This window comes from Anabrus simplex, chromosome 6, assembly GCF_040414725.1.
Source record: "Anabrus simplex isolate iqAnaSimp1 chromosome 6, ASM4041472v1, whole genome shotgun sequence".
In the NCBI taxonomy this organism is placed as follows: Eukaryota; Metazoa; Arthropoda; class Insecta; order Orthoptera; family Tettigoniidae; genus Anabrus; species Anabrus simplex.
The window spans coordinates 318,670,785-318,692,525 of record NC_090270.1 but is presented as its reverse complement, the minus strand read 5'-3'; the positions used below and the strand labels follow the sequence as shown (position 1 = coordinate 318,692,525).

The following is a 21,741-nucleotide window of genomic DNA, read 5'->3' as shown; positions in this document are numbered from 1 at the left end:
AGGGCTGGTATGTGGTACATGCAGCTGACCTCTATCAGAAAAGAGCTGCACCACCTCGGGATGCGGACACAAGTTTACTTTATTGTTTTTTGTGTTTTGTTTTGTTTTATAAAAGTTATTTTAAATTCCCAAGTCAAACTATGCTGATAAATAGATCATACTGCTGCTATTGAAGAACTACATCAAACAGAAGATAAAGTTTAGTATGAAAAGTAAAGCAAGAAAGTGAAAAGAGACAGCAATGGAGGGGAACCATCAGGGAACGTGATATAAAAAATTAATGGTACAAAACAAACAACGGCATTCAAACTATTTAAGTAGTACATACTCTCCGCTGATGAATTAAATAAAAGGTGAGAAATTGAAATAAGTCAGTGTACCAGGTAAGTTCAGATAAAAATAATTTCTCTTATAAGTTAGCTGCAAATTTCATTTCACTGTCTTAAAATTTCATCTGAGGACAAAATATTCTTTGAAAACTTTTGCATATATCAATTTAGGGAATTTTATAGCATTATCAATAAACAATACCCTAAATTGTATTTATGAATGCAACTTTGAATCTTTCTACATGTAACTAACGGAGACCCAACCCTTCAATTAACAGAACTCATTTATGATATACTCCATTGTTAATAACAACAACAACAACAATAATAATAATAATAATAATAATAATAATAATAATAATTTATTAACGTCCCACTAACTACTTTTACGGTTTTAGGAGATGCCAATGTGCCGGAATTTCGTCCCACAGGAGTTCGTTTACGAGCCAGTAAATCTACCGACATGAGGCTCACGTATTTGACACCTTCAAATACCACCGGTCTGACCCTAGATAACTTACCAAGCTGACATCAAAAGGACAGCGCCTCAAGTGTCTGAGCCACTCAACCTAGCCAATTGTACTTTACTACATAAATAGGCACGTTTCCTGATGTTAAGGTCTTCTCAAGAGGAAAGGTTTGAGCTCAATGCACTGTAGGATGAACGTTTTGTAAGTTTCAGAACCGAATACTGTGGGCACGATTACTGACTAGGATGCTGTAGATTCACATTCGATCCGTGATATCTTTTTGCTATTACTTCATACGAACAATTTTAAAATAATAATGAGGCATGCAGACGTCGGCCTGCCTCCATCACATTGTGGGTTCATATCTCGACATCTCGAACTGAAATTTATGATGGACAAGTTTAAAGTGGGAACTCAGGTCCCCCTACCGTCAATTCTGTTCCATAATTATAAGTATGATTATAATTATCGCCTCGGGGGTGAGCATCAGGCCTCGCAAGCCAGCACATTCCTAATTTGGCGCTAGTCGTAAATTTTCGCTTGTATTTTACGGGATCGAGGTAAGTAAAATATTCTGTAGCACGGGAACAAAATCGTGTTTGGAGGACGTGTTCCCAACTCTTGTGAGATATGCATTTCCAAACCGATTTACTCAGTGTATGGTATATATTCAAGAGAGAGAGAGAGAGAGAGAGAGAGAGAGAAAAAAAAGAATAATGCATTTTCCAATTTGTTGGGGGTGAGCACTTGCAGTGGATGTGGCACAGTTGTACGGCCGGATGTCCTTGACGACGCTAGCCCTATGTAGAGGGGTGTATTCACAGTTCTCTTTTGATTGATAGTGTGCTGTGTTGGCGAAGAGAAGTACAATGAGGCGAACAGAAACACTCAGTCCACAAGTTAGAGGAATTAACCCCACACAGCATCTTATATCCCGGCCGTGAATCGAACCCGGGGCTCTCTAAAGCGAATGCCGGTGCAATGACCGTTGAGGCAAATAGCCGGACAATAAGGAATTATACCAACTTTAATTTAATCTTCTGAATTTGTCGATACATAATTAATAAACGGATAAATAAAAACTGCCATTGAAAAAGCCTAAGTGTTCCGTGAATTCTAAAACAAGTTTTCGATTCTTCAAGTAAAGCCATTCCAGTCATCACGTGGTGGTAAGTAATACATTTTAAGTGTAAGACATCCAAATGATTTTACAGAACTGAAACAAAGAAATTCCGCTTGGTTTCTCAAGGCGATATGGTACTTTTTGTGAACACGGCGAGTTTGTGTGAGGCAGGGGCGTGTCGCAAGGGTGTGATGAACCACTGGAGGTAATATCTCTGGCTATATTGGTTTTCTTCGAGGGAGAAAAGACACACAATGGTCTGTAGGGTTGTTAGCTCACTGCTGTTCAGGTGATTAACTGGCACGAAGATTCTCATCTGTTGAGACGGGGAAAACAGTTGTGGCCAAAATACGGTCGGTGAAGGTTCTGCTTGAATTCGGTTGTAAGTAAGGTAACAAGTGACATTCATTGTTGTGTTAGGGTTTCATGGCTGAAAAATTGTAAGATTCTGATCACGCTGAGACGGTGTATGAAAAGGTAAGGCCCATCGAAGGTGGGGGAAAATCATCAAGTCAACCTAACTCCTAGAACACTGGTTTGGAAAGGAACAAGATGTGTCTAATGGATATTGGAAATAAGAGACAGAACAGATCAAAGATGAAAAATGGTCAAGTTAGGTGCATCTGGTCGCTTAAGGTCAACGGCGTAGTCATGCTGAAACAAAAGTTAACCTGCATTAGGTGTGATCGCCACTTGAATGACCATCTCCGATGGTGTTGGCTAGAGGAAGGGCGGAAAACTGGCCATCCTCTGGCTCAAGAGGTCTCGTTTCTCTACGGGGTCAGGTATGAAGTGAAATGAATCTTCGTAGGGAGTTTCTCGACTGGATGCCCTTCCTAACATCAGCCTCATTAGAGCAGTCAATGAGATGAAATAAATGACGTGATATATGATAGTAGGAAGGGAGAGGGTGAAACCCGGTGCCGGCACATAGCCTACTCCTGTCGAATAGCACCAAGCGGTCTACTCAAGGCTTTATGTCCCCATCCGACGGACAAATTACTATCACCCACGTCATATGCCCTCACTCCATATGAGCACTGCGGAGGGGTTAGAAATTGTATACCGCCACCTCCCCTAACCCTGTAGGCCAGCATTCTGATGGTGCACACTTTTTCGACCAACGGAACTCGAACGGCTAACCACGGTGCCAGACTATTTCTAGACCTCACGTCTTAACGATCATAGCCATCGGGCATTATTATTATTATTATTATTATTATTATTATTATTATTATTATTATTATTATTATTTCCGATGAGGCCAACTAAGGACCACGTGTCATCTTCAATTCAGTTCTTCATACTTTGTCGTTTTCTCTTCCGTTCCTTATTATTATTATTATTATTATTATTATTATTATTATTATTATTATTATTATTTCTTCTTTCCGATGAGGCCTACTAAGGACCACGTGGCAATTTCAATTCAATTCTTCATACTTTGTTGTTTTCTCTTCCGTTCCTTATTATTATTATTATTATTATTATTATTATATTATTATTATTATTATTATTAGGACTATGCAAAATACTTAGAGGCGTCTGTTTGCCTTCCCGTTGTAGCCATATTTCTTTTATTTTTGCTGTAAGCTTCTTTTCTCTCTTTGGTCTAGTTGTTCTGATCGTTTTCTACGGTTTGTCCTCTTTGTCGGCTTGCAATTTGTGAATTTTGCATTTAAACATCTGCCTGTTTCGGATATTCGTCAATTTAAGATTATTCTTATACCATGCGTACAAAACTGGGACAAACATATCTAGGTAAGAATCAACGACTAGTCACATCTGAGGAAATAAAAAATAAAAAAAGGAATTGTGTACACACAGAGGAAGGCGGAGACAATGACACGAACTTTCTACGAAGGAGAGGAAAGGGCGGTTCTCACCAATATAAGTGGGAGGGCGCCGTGCCGGGATGGAGAGGAAACATAAAGGCCACACGCAAAGAGAAGACACCGGCCAACTTATTAGGCGTGGATCATCACCGATGTGATAGTCACTATTTTTTGTAGAGTAAGGGCGAAGTCATGTTAAAAAGGAACACTGTGACAAGTTGAAAGAAATCCCATGCACGGACCATGTTACAAAAGGTGGTCTTTCATTAGCAAATGAAAAATGGAACGCGCTTCAACTACTTGTGTTAGACACTATTAATTGGGCGGTGGGTACAATTTTTCACGTCCCCTAATGGAGAAGACTAGGAAGACAACGATGAGTGATTAGATTTTTTTTTTTGTCTTACGTCGCACCGACACAGGTAGGTCTTATGGCGACGATGGGACAGGAGACGCCTAGGAGTGGGAAGGAAGTGGCCGTGGCCTTAATTAAGGTACAGCCCAAGCATTTGCCTGGTGTGAAAATGGGAAACCACGGAAAACCATATTCAGGGATGCCGACAGTGGGGATCGAACCCAATATCTCCCGGATGCAAGCTCACTCGCCGACTCGCCCGGTGATTAGATCTTTAATCTCGTGACTGTTTTGATTGCGAGTGACCATCACGTTTCCTCCTACCCCACACTCATTGCAGGGCAATGCAAATTTTGTCTTGTAACCCCAATTCATTCCATATTCTTTGATCTCACACTTAAAATTAATTATTTGAATAAACCTTGTTGAGTCCCGAATGGCTGACACATACGCTTTCCAAGCCAATGTATATATACACTGTATAATGTTGAACGGTACACTTGTTGGCTGAATGATGAGCGTAGTGGCCTTCGGTTCAGAGGGTTCCGGGTTCGATTTCCCGCCGGATCGGGGATTTTAATCGCTTCTGATTAATTCTTCTGGCTCGGGGACTGGGTGTATGTGTACGTCCCAACACTCGCCTCATCATATTCAGACAGCGTACCACACTGCCAACCACCACAGAAACACGCAATAGTGATTACAACCCTCCATATAGGGTTGGCGTCAGGAAGGGCATCCGGCTGTAAAACAGGGCCAAATCCACACCTGCGACGCAGTTCGTACCCGCGACCCCACAGGTGTGGAAAAAGCGATAGGAAAATAAGAATGGTGAACGGTACATGAGCGAAAGAATAAGTCGCTCCTTAGAAAAATGTGTTAAATAGCATTGGTAGATATTGCTGACACCATTCTTTTTAAAATGCATTTAGTAAATTTTATATGAGGTATGCTTGTTATAAAACATTTATCTCAAAAGTGTTTTATATCCATAGAAAAGCGATGCAAATAATGTCCACAGCCCGAAGGTTGGTTGGATCCCCAACAGTTCCACATCATCACCATCAGCTGCTAAAGGAAGGTCGCGCCTTCCTTAAGAGTTGTAGTACGAAAACGAGGCAGGAGGCAGTTCCCCGTTGCTTTCCTCATTAAATAATATATCAGTATTTCCGTAAAACACACTTTTGGAGTGTAATGATTATTATTTAACTAATACATTTAGTTCAATGGAGAACTGCTTTACCTCGTTATTAAATTATGTACAGTATTTCGGAATCCTTCGTACGAGTTAGTGGAACCCAGGTGCTCCGCGAAATCCTTTTTGAGGAACAATAGTACCTTACTCTCTCTCAACTCCGTACACACTGCACATTAAACACACGGTATCGGTGATGCTGGTGAGATTAGGTAAGTGGCAAGTTTGTTGGGTAAGTAAAATAAACTCGTGTCCTCATCCCGAGGTGGAGAAGCTCTTTTCAGACACACACCCAATGGAGGTGAGCTGCATGTACTTATTTCAACCACATACCAGCCCTCCTGTCATTCTTAAATTTCCGGGAGGAGCGGGAATCGAACCTGAACCCCCGAGGAGGCAGCTAATAACACTAACCGTTACGCTACGGAGGCGGACAATTTCTTAGGCAAAATTACTTTGATTCGACGATCTCGAAGAAAACTTCTCGTGATTATGATTATTGCTTTCTGGGATAAAATAACAATATTATCACCTACACACAGATTGTAAGGTGCCCCGGGACCAGGCGAAGTGTGCCAATTGCCAAGGCAGCCATGCCGCTTCGTTCCCTGGCTGCCCATTCATCAAAGAGGCAATTAGGTAACACTACAGACAGTCATGTCACCTACATCCAATCCACGACCACCCCCCACTACTCAGCCTACCAGTCCCACCACCCCCCACAACAGACCCCAAACCCAAGACCCATCACCCCATTCATCCCGGACACAACCACCCTGCTACAGCTATTATTACTAAACCTATTCTCGACCCAAACCAGGCTATCACCCCTAGCCCCCATCCCCACAACACCCTCACACCCCCCATACCACCACCCCCGCCAAGCAATCTTCTCACCAAGTCCAGTAAAAACCACATGGAAATTCTCACTTCCTACCAAGAAACGGTCTTCTAGCCCCACATTAACCCCAAACCCACACCCAAACAAAGCCTAAAACCACAATGCACCAGCTCAACCCCACAAAACAGTAATCACCACCACCACCACCACCACCACCACCACCACCACCGAAGCACTGGGAACAGACAGGACGCCTAGCCGGGATGCATACACATACTGCAAATCCACATGCTGTTTTTCTGTGTCACAAACAACCGACACACCTGAATATATGATTATAATTCATGTACTCTTGCCACCAATCCAGCGGCAAGGCCCGGTTATAGTTAAGCAACACCGGGTGTAGTGAAAGTTTGGATGGGTCACCAACCAGGCTTGGCCCTTGCCGCTGGTCCGAAATAATTTAGAAACCACAAAACCATGGTCGAGCGAAGGTTGAACGTTACCCAATTCTCACTTTACAGTAAATCACTATAGCTACAGATGTTTAATATCACTTATTATTATTATTATTATTATTATTATTATTATTATTATTACAAACTATAACAGTATTATTCTTATACTTGTTTTCCTGAACAGGCCTGCAGAGGAGCGCAATAAAGCGCACCGGTACTGGTACCCAAAAAGGCCCCCCTCGGGGGTGCCCAAACAGAACCATTGGGAACAATATTATCAGCCTATGATAATATTAATCGATGGAGAAAGATGGTGAGATCGATTTCTTCAAGGGTATTTGCTAGAAAGAAAAGGAAGGGTTGTAGAAGTTGAGAAAATGAAATACCATATTTGGCAAGACAAACCTAATATTGTAGAAGTAGAAAAATAACGACAAATGATCAAGGGGCGCCAGACAGAAAAGATGAATACGAAAGGTTTGATTCGTCAATGAAAGACCAATGCCAGACTCAGGTGTGTGAACTGGCTGCCACGAAGTGCGCTATTCGGGAAGGGGTGGCCATGGGGACGAAGCAATCTAGCCTTAGCACATCTGGGTTAGTGAAATATTACAGGGTAAATTTTATTGTTTAGGGCTATCTCAAGGGACAAGCTAGGGCATATGAAAGATAATGAACAGGGACGGTTCCCACCGTCATTCTCAGTTTCACGACCTATAAAATGTTTCAATTTTCTCGTGTAAAATGACTTGTAATTATGACGAAGTAAAATTTTTCACTCAACATTAATTTATAACACAAGCTTAATGAACCAGAGCAGGGCACAGAGTTTGCAGCCTGTAATTATATCGCAGTCCGCTGCGTTACGAAGCGGTGTTCCAGAGTCTTTCTAGTTAGGAAAAAAATATTTATATATTGTTTTAAAATGCCCTATAGAAACAAAAAAAAAACTACTCGGTAAAATAACTTTTGCAAATAACCACAGTATTTCCAGTAATAAATGAACACACTCCGTGGATGTTTGATGGAACTGGAAACAAAATAATTATTGTATATTACAGCGAAAAGGGATACGAAGGATAATTCACATTCCATGTAGATACAAGCCCTACAGATCCCTACAACAAACGTTGTATCTATCAGTTCCATTGTTTCTGAGAAATTTGTACCATGCGCTCATAAAAAAATATGTATATTGTTACAATTGGCTTTACGTCGCACCGACACAGACAGGTCTTATGGCGACGATGGGACATGAAAGGGCTAGGAGTTAGAAGGAAGCGACCATGGCCTTAATTAAGGTACAGCCCCGGCATTTGCCTGGCGTGAAAATGGGAAACCACGGAAAACCATTTTCAGGGCTGCCGACAGTGGGGTTCGAACCTACTATCCCCAGAATGCAAAAACAATAAAAAAATGAGCGACTGTATCTTCCCTTTTAGTGGTTTCCTTCATACTTTTAAGGATCAAACGTCTTTCTCTTTCTCTTAAGACATTATCAATATGTTTTTACAAGTTGTTTTACGTCGCACCGACACAGATAGGTCTTACGGCGACGATTGGGCAGGAAAGGGATACGAGTGGAAAGGAAGCGACCGTGGCCTTAAGGTACAGTCTGGCGTGAAAATGGGAAACCACGGAAAACCATTTTCAGGGATGCCGACAGTGGGGTTCGAACCCCCTATCTCCCAAATACTGGATACTGGCTGCACTAAAGCGACTGCAGCTATCGAGCTCATTAATAATAATAATAATAATAATAATAATAATAATAATAATAAAACAATTAGATTTACGTTCCGCTAACTACTTACTTGTGTTTAGAAAAAACGAGTTGCCGTAATTGTGTCCCGCAGGAGTTATTTTAGGTGCCAATTAATCTACCGACACGAAGATGACGCATTTAAGTACCTTCAAATACCATTGAACTGAAGTGGATTCGAATCCACCAAGTTGGGGTCAGAAAGCTTAACTGCCTGAGCCACTCAACTAGGCATCCACAGGCTACAAAGTGAGCTAGAGGGGAAAGGGGATATATTTCAATTTAAAATAATCATAGAGTGCAGCCTAAAAGATGAAGAGTTGATCTATATTTTTTAGATCAGTAAAATTTTCCCATATGAATTATTTGAATATGTTATTTTCACCTCTGTAGAGACGCATGGGGCGCACGATCCTTACATAGTGAGAACTAACAGCTAACGATTGAGATACAGGGTTTGCATGAGGTTCGAGAACCATATATCCAATCTTGATTCTTCATCTACAATTTTAATGGAAATAACGCCGAGTAGGTAAATTAGACACAGACATATGATACGCATTTTCTAACAGAGAAAGGCTGCTTGATCATCTATTAGAAACAAATGTATAGACTTCGTACTTTTTCACTACGGATATGATTTTTTGAAATTCACATCCCGTATATTATTATTATTATTATTATTATTATTATTATTATTATTATTATTTTAAGAAGAAGAAGAAGAACTCCTTGGTTCAATAGTCACCCTAGTGACTGCGGTTCATACGGCCCCGACTTTAGTTCCCAGCCGGACTGGATATTTTAGCTACATCCGGTTAATTCATCTGGTTCGGGGTCTGGACGTCTATGCTTATCTCCACTCATAACACACCACAATTACCAACCACCAAAGAAACACGCAATAGTGAATAGTCCTGCATTCCCCCACATAGAATAAGCGACAGGAAAGACATCCGAACTTTAAACTGAGCTTTATCCATTACGCAAATACCGATGCTAAGTAGGCCTAATTGGGAAAAGGCCAGAAAAGAAAAAAAAAATGTTTTACATACCACTAACTACTTTTAGGGTTTTCAGAGACGCCGAAGTGCTGGAATTTTGTCCCAGAGGAGTTCTTAAATCTACCGATACGAAGCTGACATACTTGAGTACCTTCAAATATCACCGGAATGAGCCAGGATAGAACCGGCCAACTTGTGCTCGGAATATCAGCCCTATAACATCTGAACTACTCTGCCCGGCTTACGAAGCACATGCAAATTTGAAATCCGTGTATGTATATACTCTACACTTGATCAAGAACCGCCACTAACAAATAGCATCAAAGCTGTCTGGTGAAATCACACGCTATAGCTGAACTAATGCACGCTTGAGGCGCTTCCTAAGCTCCTAGACAAGGCTGACAAAGAGGTGCTTTAAAACAGGTGTCGACTTTCTAGGACTTCACTAAAGTATTGTTATCTTAAAGTCAGCGGGTTATCGCCAGAGCACACTCTTTCCTGCGATACAGTAAAAATAGTTTCCGTACTTACCAAAATAAAGCGAGTCTAAGGGGACACTTTTGTAAACAGAAAAAATGAAAATCAAATGACGTATGGCTTTTAGTGCCGGGAGTGTCCGAGGACATGATCGGCTCGCCAGGTGCAGGTCTTTTGATTTGACTCCCGTAGGCGATCTGCACGTCGTGATGAGGATGAAATGATGATGAAGACGACACATACACCCAGCCCCCGTGCCAGCGAAATTAACCAATGATGGTTAAAATTCCCGACCCGGCCGGGAATCGAACCCGGGACCCCTGTGACCAAAGGCCAGCACGCTAACCATTCAGCCATGGAGCCGGACTGTAAACAGAAGGAAGAATTACATTCCATCCATAATCCATTACACCTCTGTGAGTCGGGGCAATAGATTATATCCACGGTACCCCCTGCCTTTTGTAAGAGACGACTGAAATGGGCCCCAGGGGCTATAAATTTGGGAGCGCGGGTTGGCGACCATGGGACTCTTAGCTGAGTCCTGGCATTGTTTCCACTTACTTGTGGCAGGCTCCTCACGTTCATCTATCCTATCCGACCTCCCTTGGTCAACTCTTGTTCTTTTTCGATCCCGACAGTATTACGTATGGAGGCCTAGGTAGTCTCATTTTCACGCCCTTCTTGGCCCTAGTCTTTCTTTAGCCGATAGCTTCATTTTTCGAAGCGTCGGATCCCTTCCATTTTTTCTCTCTGATTATTGTTAGAGGATGGTTGTCTAGTTGTACTTTCTCCTAACACAATAATCACCACCACCGCCACCACCACCTCTCATAGTAATTGGGCTCTTACCCGGCGTGCAGCACCATATAGAAGAGAAACCGCCATACTTCTAGACGCTTGTCAGGGCGGTAGATGAACACACTGTCGATAGGTACGGGTCCTGAGGGGTTCACCTCGCCCATCGCCACCGTATAGTACGTGAAGAACCCCAGCTGCAACATATACAGAACAGAATGTTATACACAACCTAACAACAGCGTATCAACAACTCAAAATTATGATTACACACACAGATCCCTTACGAATATGTTGTAAATATTTCTCAATGCATTTCTCTACCTATGCTGATGAATATAAGTCTATAAAAGAAGCAATATAGCAATTAAATGCATTTATTTCTGCTTTCGCCATTTGGAGCTTACATGAAAAGTGGATTGACAGCTACAAAGGTCGCGTAAAATATATTGTCTATAAAGGATATAGTATACAATATTATACCTATTACTCAGTACAAATCGTGAAAATCCACAGCCTGTTTCCAGTCATTCGACAGGGTCCCATCTTGCGGCGGGGATAGGAAATGCGCTGGCTGCCGAAGCCTGTCGCACTCCTCTGGGGCAATGATAAACGACTGACAGATGAAATGGTATGTTAATGGAGAGTGTTGCTGGAATGAAAGATGACAGGGAAAACTCGGGTAGCCGAAGGAAAACCTGACCCGCCTCCGCTTTGTCCCGCACAAATCTCACACGGAGTGACCGGGATTTGAACCATGGTATCCTGCGGTAAGAGGCCGGCGTGCTGCCGCCTAAGACACGGAGGCTTCCAGTACAAATCGTATCAGTCAATATTTTGAAACCCACGAGGACCGAGCTCGATAGCTTCAGTCGCTTAAGTGCGGCCAGTATCCAGTATTCAGGAGATAGTAGGTTCGAACCCCACTATCGGCAGCCCTGAAAATGGTTTTCCGTGGTTTCCCATTTTCACACCAGGCAAATCGGCCGGCCACGGCCGCTTCCTTCCCACCCCCAGGCCTTCCCTGTCCCCATCGTCGCCGTAAGACTTATCTGTGCCGGTGCGACGCAAAAAAAAAAAAACCCACGAGGAACTCCTTGTAGGACAAAGACTACAAGGAGTATAAATTATTTCGGACTATTGTTAACGAGTCTTTCAGGGCCGCTAACCCAATGTCCTTAATAAACTGGTTATCCAAAACTTAGGAAGCATTATCAGTGAAGGCAATAGATGCACAAAAGAAATCTAAAGAATAATAGTTCTTGATAAACAGGCCTTTCAAAATAAAAGAAGTCTTAACAAATACCCATGTAAGTTTAAAAACAAGAAAGGCTTTTATAAAATTATTTGTCCGGAGTGTACTACTATGCGGTTGTGAGAGCTGGAATATTGGAAAAAGGAAAGAGATTCATTGGAAGCAACTGAAATGTTGATTTGGAGAAAAATGACAAGGACATGCTGGACTGAAGAAGAAAAAAGACGAATCGAGATGTTCTAAAGGAAATCAACGAACAACGGAGACTGAAAACGGATACGGAAAGAAAGAAAATAAAACTTTTGGGTCATATCCTGATGGAAGTCCGCCTCTGTGGTGTAGTGGTTAGCGTGATTAGCTGCCACCCCCGGAGGCCCGGGTTCGATTCCCGGCTCTGCCACGAAATTTGAAGGGTGGTACGAGGGCTGGAACGGTGTCCACTCAGCCTCGGGAGGTCAACTGAGTAGAGGTGGGTTCGATTCCCACCTCAGCCATCCTGGAAGTGGTTTTCCGTGGTTTCCCACTTCTCCTCCAGGCGAATGCCGGGATGGTACCTAACTTATGGCCACGGCCGCTTCCTTCCCTCTTCCTTGCCTATCCCTTCCAATCTTCCCATCCCTCCACAAGGCCCCTGTTCAGCATAGCAGGTGAGGCCGCCTGGGCGAGGTACTGGTCATACTCCCCAGTTGTATCCCCCGACCAAGAGTCTGAAGCTCCAGGACACTGCCCTTGAGGCGGTAGAGGTGGGATCCCTCGCTAAGTCCGAGGGAAAAACCGAACCTGGAGGGTAAACAGATGATGATGATGATGATGATGATCCTGATGGAAAAGTACTATGAAAGAAATGAAGAGGAAGACAAAGGAAGACGATGGGACGTAGAAATTACAAGGAAGTGAAAAGAACAGTGTATGATTATGAAATTACATTTCTTGCAAACGTTGTAGAATGTGTTAGTAATGGCATCTCTTACGCCTTATCACCAATCCTAATACCTTTTTGGAGTCCAGATGACGTTTCTCAGCGTAATTCGGAATTGCAGGTTCAGATATGCCCCATTTCTCCTTGTGTACATCATGTGATTGAGTAGATGATGCCTCTGTTCTAATTGTCGGGTTTATTATGTATCCATTACTTGAGCCTGGTGGTATGGCTATCATTTCAATCCGGCGGCTTGATTCAGCCTGAGACAGAGAATCAATGTATCGGTACCTTCTCGTAGACTGTGTATTGCTTTCCACTTAGAGCAAATGGGTTTAAAAAATATTTTATTGCGTCTAAATGGTCACAAACACATGAAAAGGGAACTTTGAGTAAAGAAAACACTGCTGTAACACATAAAACGAATTACGAGGTCAGCAGTCTACTCGTCCTCGGCTAGTGTTTCGGGCGGTATGTCAAGTTTGCGAAACTGCGTGATAATGTGGTAGAGGATAGTATTGTTTGTGGTGTATGAATTGCAGCCGAATGTTGGAGACGGCACAAACTTACAGTTACAAGGGAATTCTCCGTGTAAGATTAAAATCCCTCTATCCAGCTGGGAATCGAACTAGGGGTTGCGAGGACTTAAGACTAAGACGCTAACCACTCAGTCATGGAGCCGGAAAAAATAAAAATGACTTAACGAGAGGCTTCTAATTGGCATCACAGAAAGTGATATCGCCATGATCGCTAGAAAATAAGAAATCTAGTAGCTTCCCGAAGAGTTAGAGGATCAAAATCGGGGCTCAGAAGCAAAACCACCTAGTACACAAGCATATAATTTTTCACCCAATTTTAACCTATTTTTCTATGCGATGACCGATGGCTTTCGTGAGCTTAAAAGTTTCCTGAAAGTCCAAATTAGTGTTTACAGCCTCAAAACCCGAGAAATTTTCTAAGGAAATTTTCGAGTCATTAAGGAGGCAAAGAGACATGATATGTAACACAGTCCATTTCATAGTTAAAATGTTTTACCGTTTATTTATTTTCTCTGCGATTAATACATGCAGTGATGCTTACAGGCACCATCGTTTGACTTAGAAAAGTACCCGTTATACTTGAGATTAGGAGGCCCGGATGCGTTTCTAGTTTGATATGGTATTTATCGCGCACCATGTATTTGGAGTTCCATCCCACCCCCACCTCCTTTTATCCAATTTGATTTTCTTATTTATTTTTTATTAAATGCTATTTGTTCGGGGCGTCGACCCATGTGGATCTTGTGCCCTACTGGCACCATATTGTATGAACCTGCGTGTAATTGGAATGGCGTAGTGTGGAATATTGTGTGTGAGGAAAGGAATATTAAGGACGCCACAACGCACCGACACAGGTGGGTTTTATGACAATGCTGGGACAGGAAAAGGCTAGGAGTGGGAAGGAAGCAAGCGTGGCCTTAAGATACAGCCCCGGCATTTGCCTGGTGCAAAAATGGAAAACCACGGAAAACCATCTTCAGTGCTGTAACAGTGGGGTAGAATATATTTTTTTTACTTTCTTTGACCATTTTCATTGGTTTTGACAATACGAAAGTAACCGAGGCATGAGCAACGCTAGTACTGTTTCTTACAAAGACGAATTAAAGTTTCTAGTTTTCCATTCATTAAAAGTTCTTTTATCAGTAATCTGCCGCAGATGGATCTACTGGCTAAAAAGTAAGTTGCTCCCCGAAGTTCGGCACTGATGTGATGAAAATGTGAGAAAGATTAATCTTGCTCTTTAGAAATGGGTCAATTCAAACACCAGGAAGTGTTTAGAAGCTTAACACATTAGGATCAGTTTTCATTTTCTGGAGTGCGACTACGTAATTTACCGCCAACGGCGGAGAAAATAAAGGCAGGCATCTCCCTCACGAGTCGTAACAATGTGTCATTACTGCCAAATGGAGGGTGTATAAATAGCAAGCGCAGCCTGTTTTGGGTGCAAAAGTGTGTAAAGTACACGCACGTGCGTAGGCCAGCTTCCGCTTCTCATTTAAAGAGGGCTTCAAGCTCCAGCCGAGGCTGATGAATCGCTTCCTGTTCCTCTCACAGGAATTTGGAAACCGGCTCGTTAGCACGTAACCTCTTGTTATCATATAAAACAGGAAGTAGGAACACTGCGACTTTTATTCGCTAGTTTTTGAAACCTTGTCAAAGTGTCATTTATTAGGTATTACGAGCTTTCTTCATAGAAATCACTAGAGCCCGCATGTTTAGGCGATGATAGGTCAGAATGCAAACTAATTTGGCTGTAGGCTAACCCGCTGTGCAGTAGTGTAGCGAAAGTAACATAATTTCCAGGGGTTCTATTAGTCCTTACCCCTAAATTTTATGCAAATCTCATAGCAGAATTGTTCTGCAGTATAGAGTGAACGTTTTACTCGCTTTATTAAGTAATGCAGTGACGCACCACCGACAGCAAGTAAAATTAGTAATTCTTTAGAAAATTATAATTTTTCACGTTGAATTCTATTTTATACATTTTGAAACTATTAAGCCCCATGAAGATTGGAAAATGTAAAATTAAAATGGCTAGAAATTCTTTTTGCAAATTTAAAAATTAAGTTTTAAATTCTTATGAAATTAACGATCTGTTATGTGCGATGCTATGTCTGATCTATGCTACTGTATGCCATGAACTTCGACGCTGAAAGTTTCAATAATTAAAGTATTAGAAGAATTTGAGATGTTGACATGCAGTCGCTTATGGAAAGTTCCCTGGACTGATCGAGTACGGAGTGATGACATCTTGGAAAAAAGTGGGGGAAACAGAATAACTCCGGACAATTAAACACAAGGAACATATTTAGGGCACATTATGAAGAATGCTAAATATGAAACGCTTCAGCTAATTCTTCAAGGCAATTTAATGGCAAAAGTGCAGGAAGAGGAGAAATATCTTGGTTCAAGAGCATACAAGATTAGACATAAATGAGAATAGTATGTGAACTGCTCCATGGAGACTCTGACCGGATAAAATTCCGACATGCGATTATCAAAAAGATTTTTATGAATGAAGTATTGCCAAGATTAAATGCGTGTATATTACATAATTGAAATCATTCTGGTCTTTGGATGAGGTTAGCAAAGCCGATTTTCGTCCTGTTGGCACGGGTTTGGTTCACGATTCTCTCACGAGCTGAAGACTGTTCTAAACGTTTGGAACGGGGATTAGTCACGTCGGGAAGGGTGTGAGGCCCCACTTTCACTCACCTAACAAGTGGTTTTCTTTTGTTTTCCCACTTTACTTCAGCTAAAGGAGAATGCTTCACTACAAAATTCCTTTAGAAATAAAATGCTTCAGACTTCAGCCAGGTAAATAAACATGGGACGTCTTGTACCTTAAAACAGCATTCACTAAATTCCACTACTATCAGAAAATGAATCAAGTACAAAATGGAAGGCAACATTCTCTCTCGTGTTAATCAGAGTGGAATTGAGCATCAATGATTTGCTGAAGTTAAAGTGGGGAATTCTTCAGATGGATACACAGTGGGATCTTATTCCTTCTGCGTATTAACCTTTCACCGGATTTTTGTGATTTTAGTAGAGAAGGGATGAATCTAAGAGCTTATTTCTGATCGGATGTTCCGTGTGCTTTACTTTGTAAGCGAATAGTAATTAACGTAATGTTAATATAAACATAGGGATCATGACTTAAATAGAACAGCCAGACAGATAAGGTGTATTCATTGAAATATTTCTAACACCTATGTTTACTGTATGCCTTTGCCTTAAGCGCTATTTTAATTGACAATATGGTTTAGCCACAGTATTTTTAAACGGATTTTTTCTTTAACCAATAAAATTAGTTTTAATGCAAGGTCATTTCTATTATCACACTAACAATACCAGACAAGCAATTTCACTATAGTTCTCGATCTCTAGGTTATTAGTTGATCTAATCACGAAGTTTATTTTGAAAGTTTCCTTTAAACTACAACATGGTGGGGGGACCAAAAGTCGGAAGACATCGCCTGTCCGAAGGGAGTCAGCAAATTCTGTGCAGCATGTGTTATTACCGTGCCACGTGGCTGCGATTTACTCTAGGAGAAAGAAAATTTGTTCTTTGGAACCCGGCGGCGCTCGTAGATCTTATCGCGGGCACGTTTGTTTTGTCTCCCTCGGACGAAAATAGATTCAATCTCTATAAGGAAGTAGTTGAGAATTTTCCATTTATTCGGAGAATGCGAGCAGAGCTGCGGCATCTCGGAAACGGGTGGGGTTAAGTGATATATATTAGAAGACCAGGAGAGGGGAAGGGAATCCACTGGGAATTGGAGAAAACGCTGTGTACAGCAGCCGGAAGTCGGGCGTCATTTGTTTCTTGTAAGGGTCGCGCGCGCTCCACAAGGGGCACGAGAAGAAGGTTTATAATGGCTACCTAGACACATTCTCTTTCCACACACATTCCAGCGTTTCAACCCATACAGCTGCTCATACAATGTGTTCCCGTCGTCCGATCGAGTTTCTGACAAAATGTAAGAAAGGGCCTTGAGTCCAAACTTCGCCAAGAACAATGACGCAATCTATCTACAATTAGTACTTACAATATTCTAAACTTGCAACAGAAAATTTAAAAAATCATGTTAGATAAAGGGAAAAATCTGTGGTGTAGTGGTAGAGTGCCTGCCTCTTAGCCGGAGACGCCGAGTTCGATTGCTGGCCAGGTCAGGAATTTTTAACTGCATCTGAGGGCTGGTTAAAGTCCGCTCAGCCTACGTGATTACAATAATTGGGGAGCTATCTGACAGATAGCAGCTCCGGTCTGGAAAGCCAAGAATAACGGCCAAGAGGATCCGTCGTGCTGACCATACGACACCTCGTATAACCTGTAGCGCTTCGGGGCCGATAGCGGCAAAGGATTTATTTAAAGAGAAAATTATCGAGGCTCTATAAAATACTTACATATTCGTACGGCTCGTCATGCAGCGATGCCAACTTTCGAAGGTGGTTGTTCGTAGTGGCATGCTCTGCTGCAAATAAGGGAAAGTTACACCAAAATATTTGTAAAATAACATTCAGCCCGGAGTGTATTATCTCATTTTTGTAGGAAAAAGAAGACGAGAACGTGTTTCATTCATACACTTCATATTTTTTAGATTTCACGTATCGCGGATACCCATCGCGTCGTTCATGTTAACATGAACAATAACTCTTGCAGGTTTCACATAACATATGCTTCGGTGCAATTTACGATGGTCATAGGCATGAAAAATGTTTTCGGTAATACCGATTCGCTGTAGATCGTTTCTGGCCATGGCCACTCGGCTCTTCCTTGTTTTTACATGTCGTTTAATATTGTTAAACTACACGACATAAATTTGCAACAACAACTGGAAATAAAGTAATAATCAGTGCAGGCAACTTACCGATAAATCACAGGTAATAGAACAATAACTGGGCACATATGCTGGGAATTTGTATTCATCAAAGAATGTAGCGCTCTTAAAGGCTGTAGACAAATGTAGCTATATCATCACTTTTTCAGTTTTCAAAACTTTCTTTTCCATGTTTGTAGTAGAAACGGAGAATTTATAAAGACAATTTCGTTTTCGTGAATTTCCGAAATAACAGTGCCGCTTACGTATTGCCACGGTACATGTGAGAAAACTGTAGGAATTACGGAAAATCTCTGATGTCTTGGCTTCAGTTTCTGAATGATTGAACAAAATAGCAGCCTTGGTGTTTTATAAACTGCCTGAAAGTTCTGTGAACTGATAAAAATCATTCGTATTGCCGACATATGGCAAAGGAATCATGGCGTTTTACGTAACTATTACTACTGTGATCGATGGACCCGGGGCCCAGTCTCACGAGGAATCCGAACCACAGGGACGTTATCTGTATTAAATATCCCACATTCACGGAATTAAACTATGACTGCCTTGATGAGAAGCGAGTGACTGTCAAACCACGTAAGGTACGAACTATCAAATAAAATTATGACGAAGAATCTATCCAACAGGTTTTCTGTAAATTAAAGAAATAAGAAAACCACTGATCGTACTGAAAGATGTCGTTTAGTTTTGCATTTGGTTAAAGCTACGTTAGAACTTTCCTTACGCATAAGCAATTCTGCACAAAATATAATTATCTCACGACCAGAACCAGTGAAGCCTTTAGTGTACCGCGGTTAACAAACGTTTCAGGCGCTCTACGATGGAGGAGTAGGTCTACGTATCTTAAAATGCAGCAACTTTGTTCCCTGAACGAGTGTAGACAGTTTACATTTCATATGCTCCCGATTAGAAATCATTTTTCTTATATCGACAATGATTTATAGAGAGAACGGAAGTTCCAGAACGTTTCTCTAAAGAGCTAAGAACAACGTAATTCTTTTAGGGACTGAAGGCAATGTAATTCGAGTCCTTTCACTTTAAAAGCATTTGCCAGTCTGAACTATAATGGACTGGATAATGGTGATTTCATGTAAAACAAGCAGTAGTGACCACTCAAATAATAATAATAATAATAATAATAATAATAATAATAATAATAATAATAATAATAATATAAGCGCTTAGTATACTTATTACCTACATGCTGTGGGTGGTAGGTGTAAAAATATCAATTATGTCACTTGAGTGGTTTTCGAGTTTACTCTTCCGACAGCTTGCAGTGAATTTGCGGCCTTAAAAACTTTGCAAGGAATAAACTGTTATAAAAAAATAATCATGAAGTATAACCGACAACAATGTCCATTCATTGCATCTGATAATTTTTATCTACCTGTAAGAAGTATATCTGTCCAAATTATGATGGCAGTTGGGGGGGGGGGCGCAGCTGTGAGCGCGCATCCGGGAGATAGTGGTTTCGAATCTCACTGTCAGCAGCCCTGAAGATGGTTTTCCGTGGTTTCCCATTTTCGCACCAGGCAAATGCTGGGGCTGTACCTTAATTAAGGCCACGGCCGCTTCATTCCCATTCCTAGGCTTTTCCCGTCCCATCTTCGCCATAAGACCTAGCTGTGTCGGTGCGACGTAAAGCAAATAGAAAAAAAATTATGATGGCAAAAATAGTGATTTTCCACTACTTTACTGTGGTCTTCACAGACATATGCCCTTAAAATGTCCATCGACTGCACTGAACCTGAGAACAACAGGTGAGCGCTTGATCAATGTATGTACATTAAATCTTCGCAGCTAGACGGGACATACACAGATAAAATCATTGATATTATCTGTTTTGGCAGTATCGCAGCAAATTGCGTGATCAAAGAGAGTGTGAATGTGACGGGGCGGAGTCGTCGTCGTAATGATGTGATTTACATGAAATAATTAGAGCATGCACTTGCTGTCAGTAGGATGACTTATCTAACTTACCGTCACAAGACCCTCGGTTGGAGCCGTTTGACAAATGTTATGAATGACAGCGCGTGACCGAACGTCATCTGTCTTCATTACGTGTAGAACTCACTCAGTGCGTGACTGGCGGCCTACCCGCAATTCATTTCTCAGAGAGGGCTACTTCCTTACCTCTAGTCCCCAGGCGATGTATGCAACCAATTTCTTGCACCGTAAGTCACTGTCCCAGATTTACACTACGTTCCCACGGAAAATCTAACTCATCAATTTATCAAGTTTTAATAAATATATACACTGCCGCAGACATTTTGTGAAATGTCTGTATTTGTTAACTTACTCAAAAAGACGTGATCCTCGCTCTGGGTCAGGCGCTGAAATGGAAAATTTTACAAATTGGAACGGTTATTCCCTCACTGAATTTGAAAACAAGCAGCAACATTTCTTCAGGGGTTCTCCTGTTGAGGAATTATTCCCTGGCTGGATAGAAGACTAATAAACTCTTAAACATTCATTTTAAATCCACCAATAGACGACGTCTTTCAGTGTTTAGTCCGTAAGTCTCTGTGAACTAACTACGCGTCAAAAAATCCTGTTTCCAATTAGCTCGGTGGCCTTGTTAGGTCCCACTGTCGGCAGCCCTGAAGATGGTTTTCCGTGATATCCCATTTTCACACCAGAAGGTGCTAGGGCTGCTTCCTTCCATCCCGCCCCTGGCCCTTTCCTATCCCATCGTCGCCATAAGACCTATCTTGCCTTCTATGGTAGAGTCCATTATTATCCTCCGTAACCACTCCTTCTCCATTCGCCTCACATGACATCACCGCCGGAGCTGGTTTATATACATACAACTATATATACAGAGTTCATTCCTAACTTAGCTTTCATAGTCTCATTTCCAATACCTCCTGCCATTGTTCCCATCCGTTAGTGCATGCGATTATTCTCGTTACTTTCATGGTGGTCCGTATTATCAAAAATCCACGAATATCCGTACATACGTAAGATTGATTGAATTCAAGGTCGGTCTATTGACTTTCCATGTGTATCGGCGACTAGCCTTAATAAGCCATAAACAACTAACTGACAGATCGCCTAGCAAAATTTAAACAAAAGAAGGTTTTCATACTGTTTAGTATTTTCGGAAATAAATATATACCTGTAAAATATAATAGTGTGTATTTTTACAGGTATATATATATATAGTGTTATAATTTATATTGAGATATTGTGTGTTTGACAGACTGGAAAGATTTTATGTCCCATGTATGATTTAGTCCTAGGTCTTGCAATTTTCGTATTATAATTTTTATTATTATTGGTCCAGGAGTAATGTTATTTTTGGTGAAATACATTTTGTATTAGTCCTTGAAATTTTCGTAAAATATGCTCAATGTCCTTGACACTTACCACCTAGATTTTTCGGTTTGAACTTCCCGCGCTAGTCATGATGGCCAAAGATATTGAGAATTCACAGACATAACACTCCAATTCGTCGGTGCTACCAGTGGACCTCAAGACGGCACGATTAAGCGGAATGTAATAATGGTATTTATTAACTTACCGCTAATTTTACTT

The 21,741-nt window shown here is 41.4% G+C and overlaps 1 protein-coding gene across 2 annotated transcripts in view; it reads right to left on the bottom strand.

Annotated features, from left to right (window-relative positions):
* stet (stem cell tumor) overlaps positions 1-21,741 on the bottom strand; it is a 361,467-nt gene that overhangs the window by 8,283 nt on the left and 331,443 nt on the right. For both annotated transcript variants that reach the window (XM_067149371.2, XM_067149370.2), the window contains exon 4: positions 10,699-10,841. In XM_067149371.2, coding sequence (XP_067005472.1) covers positions 10,699-10,841 — 143 coding nt within the window. The remainder of the gene's footprint in view (positions 1-10,698; positions 10,842-21,741) is intronic.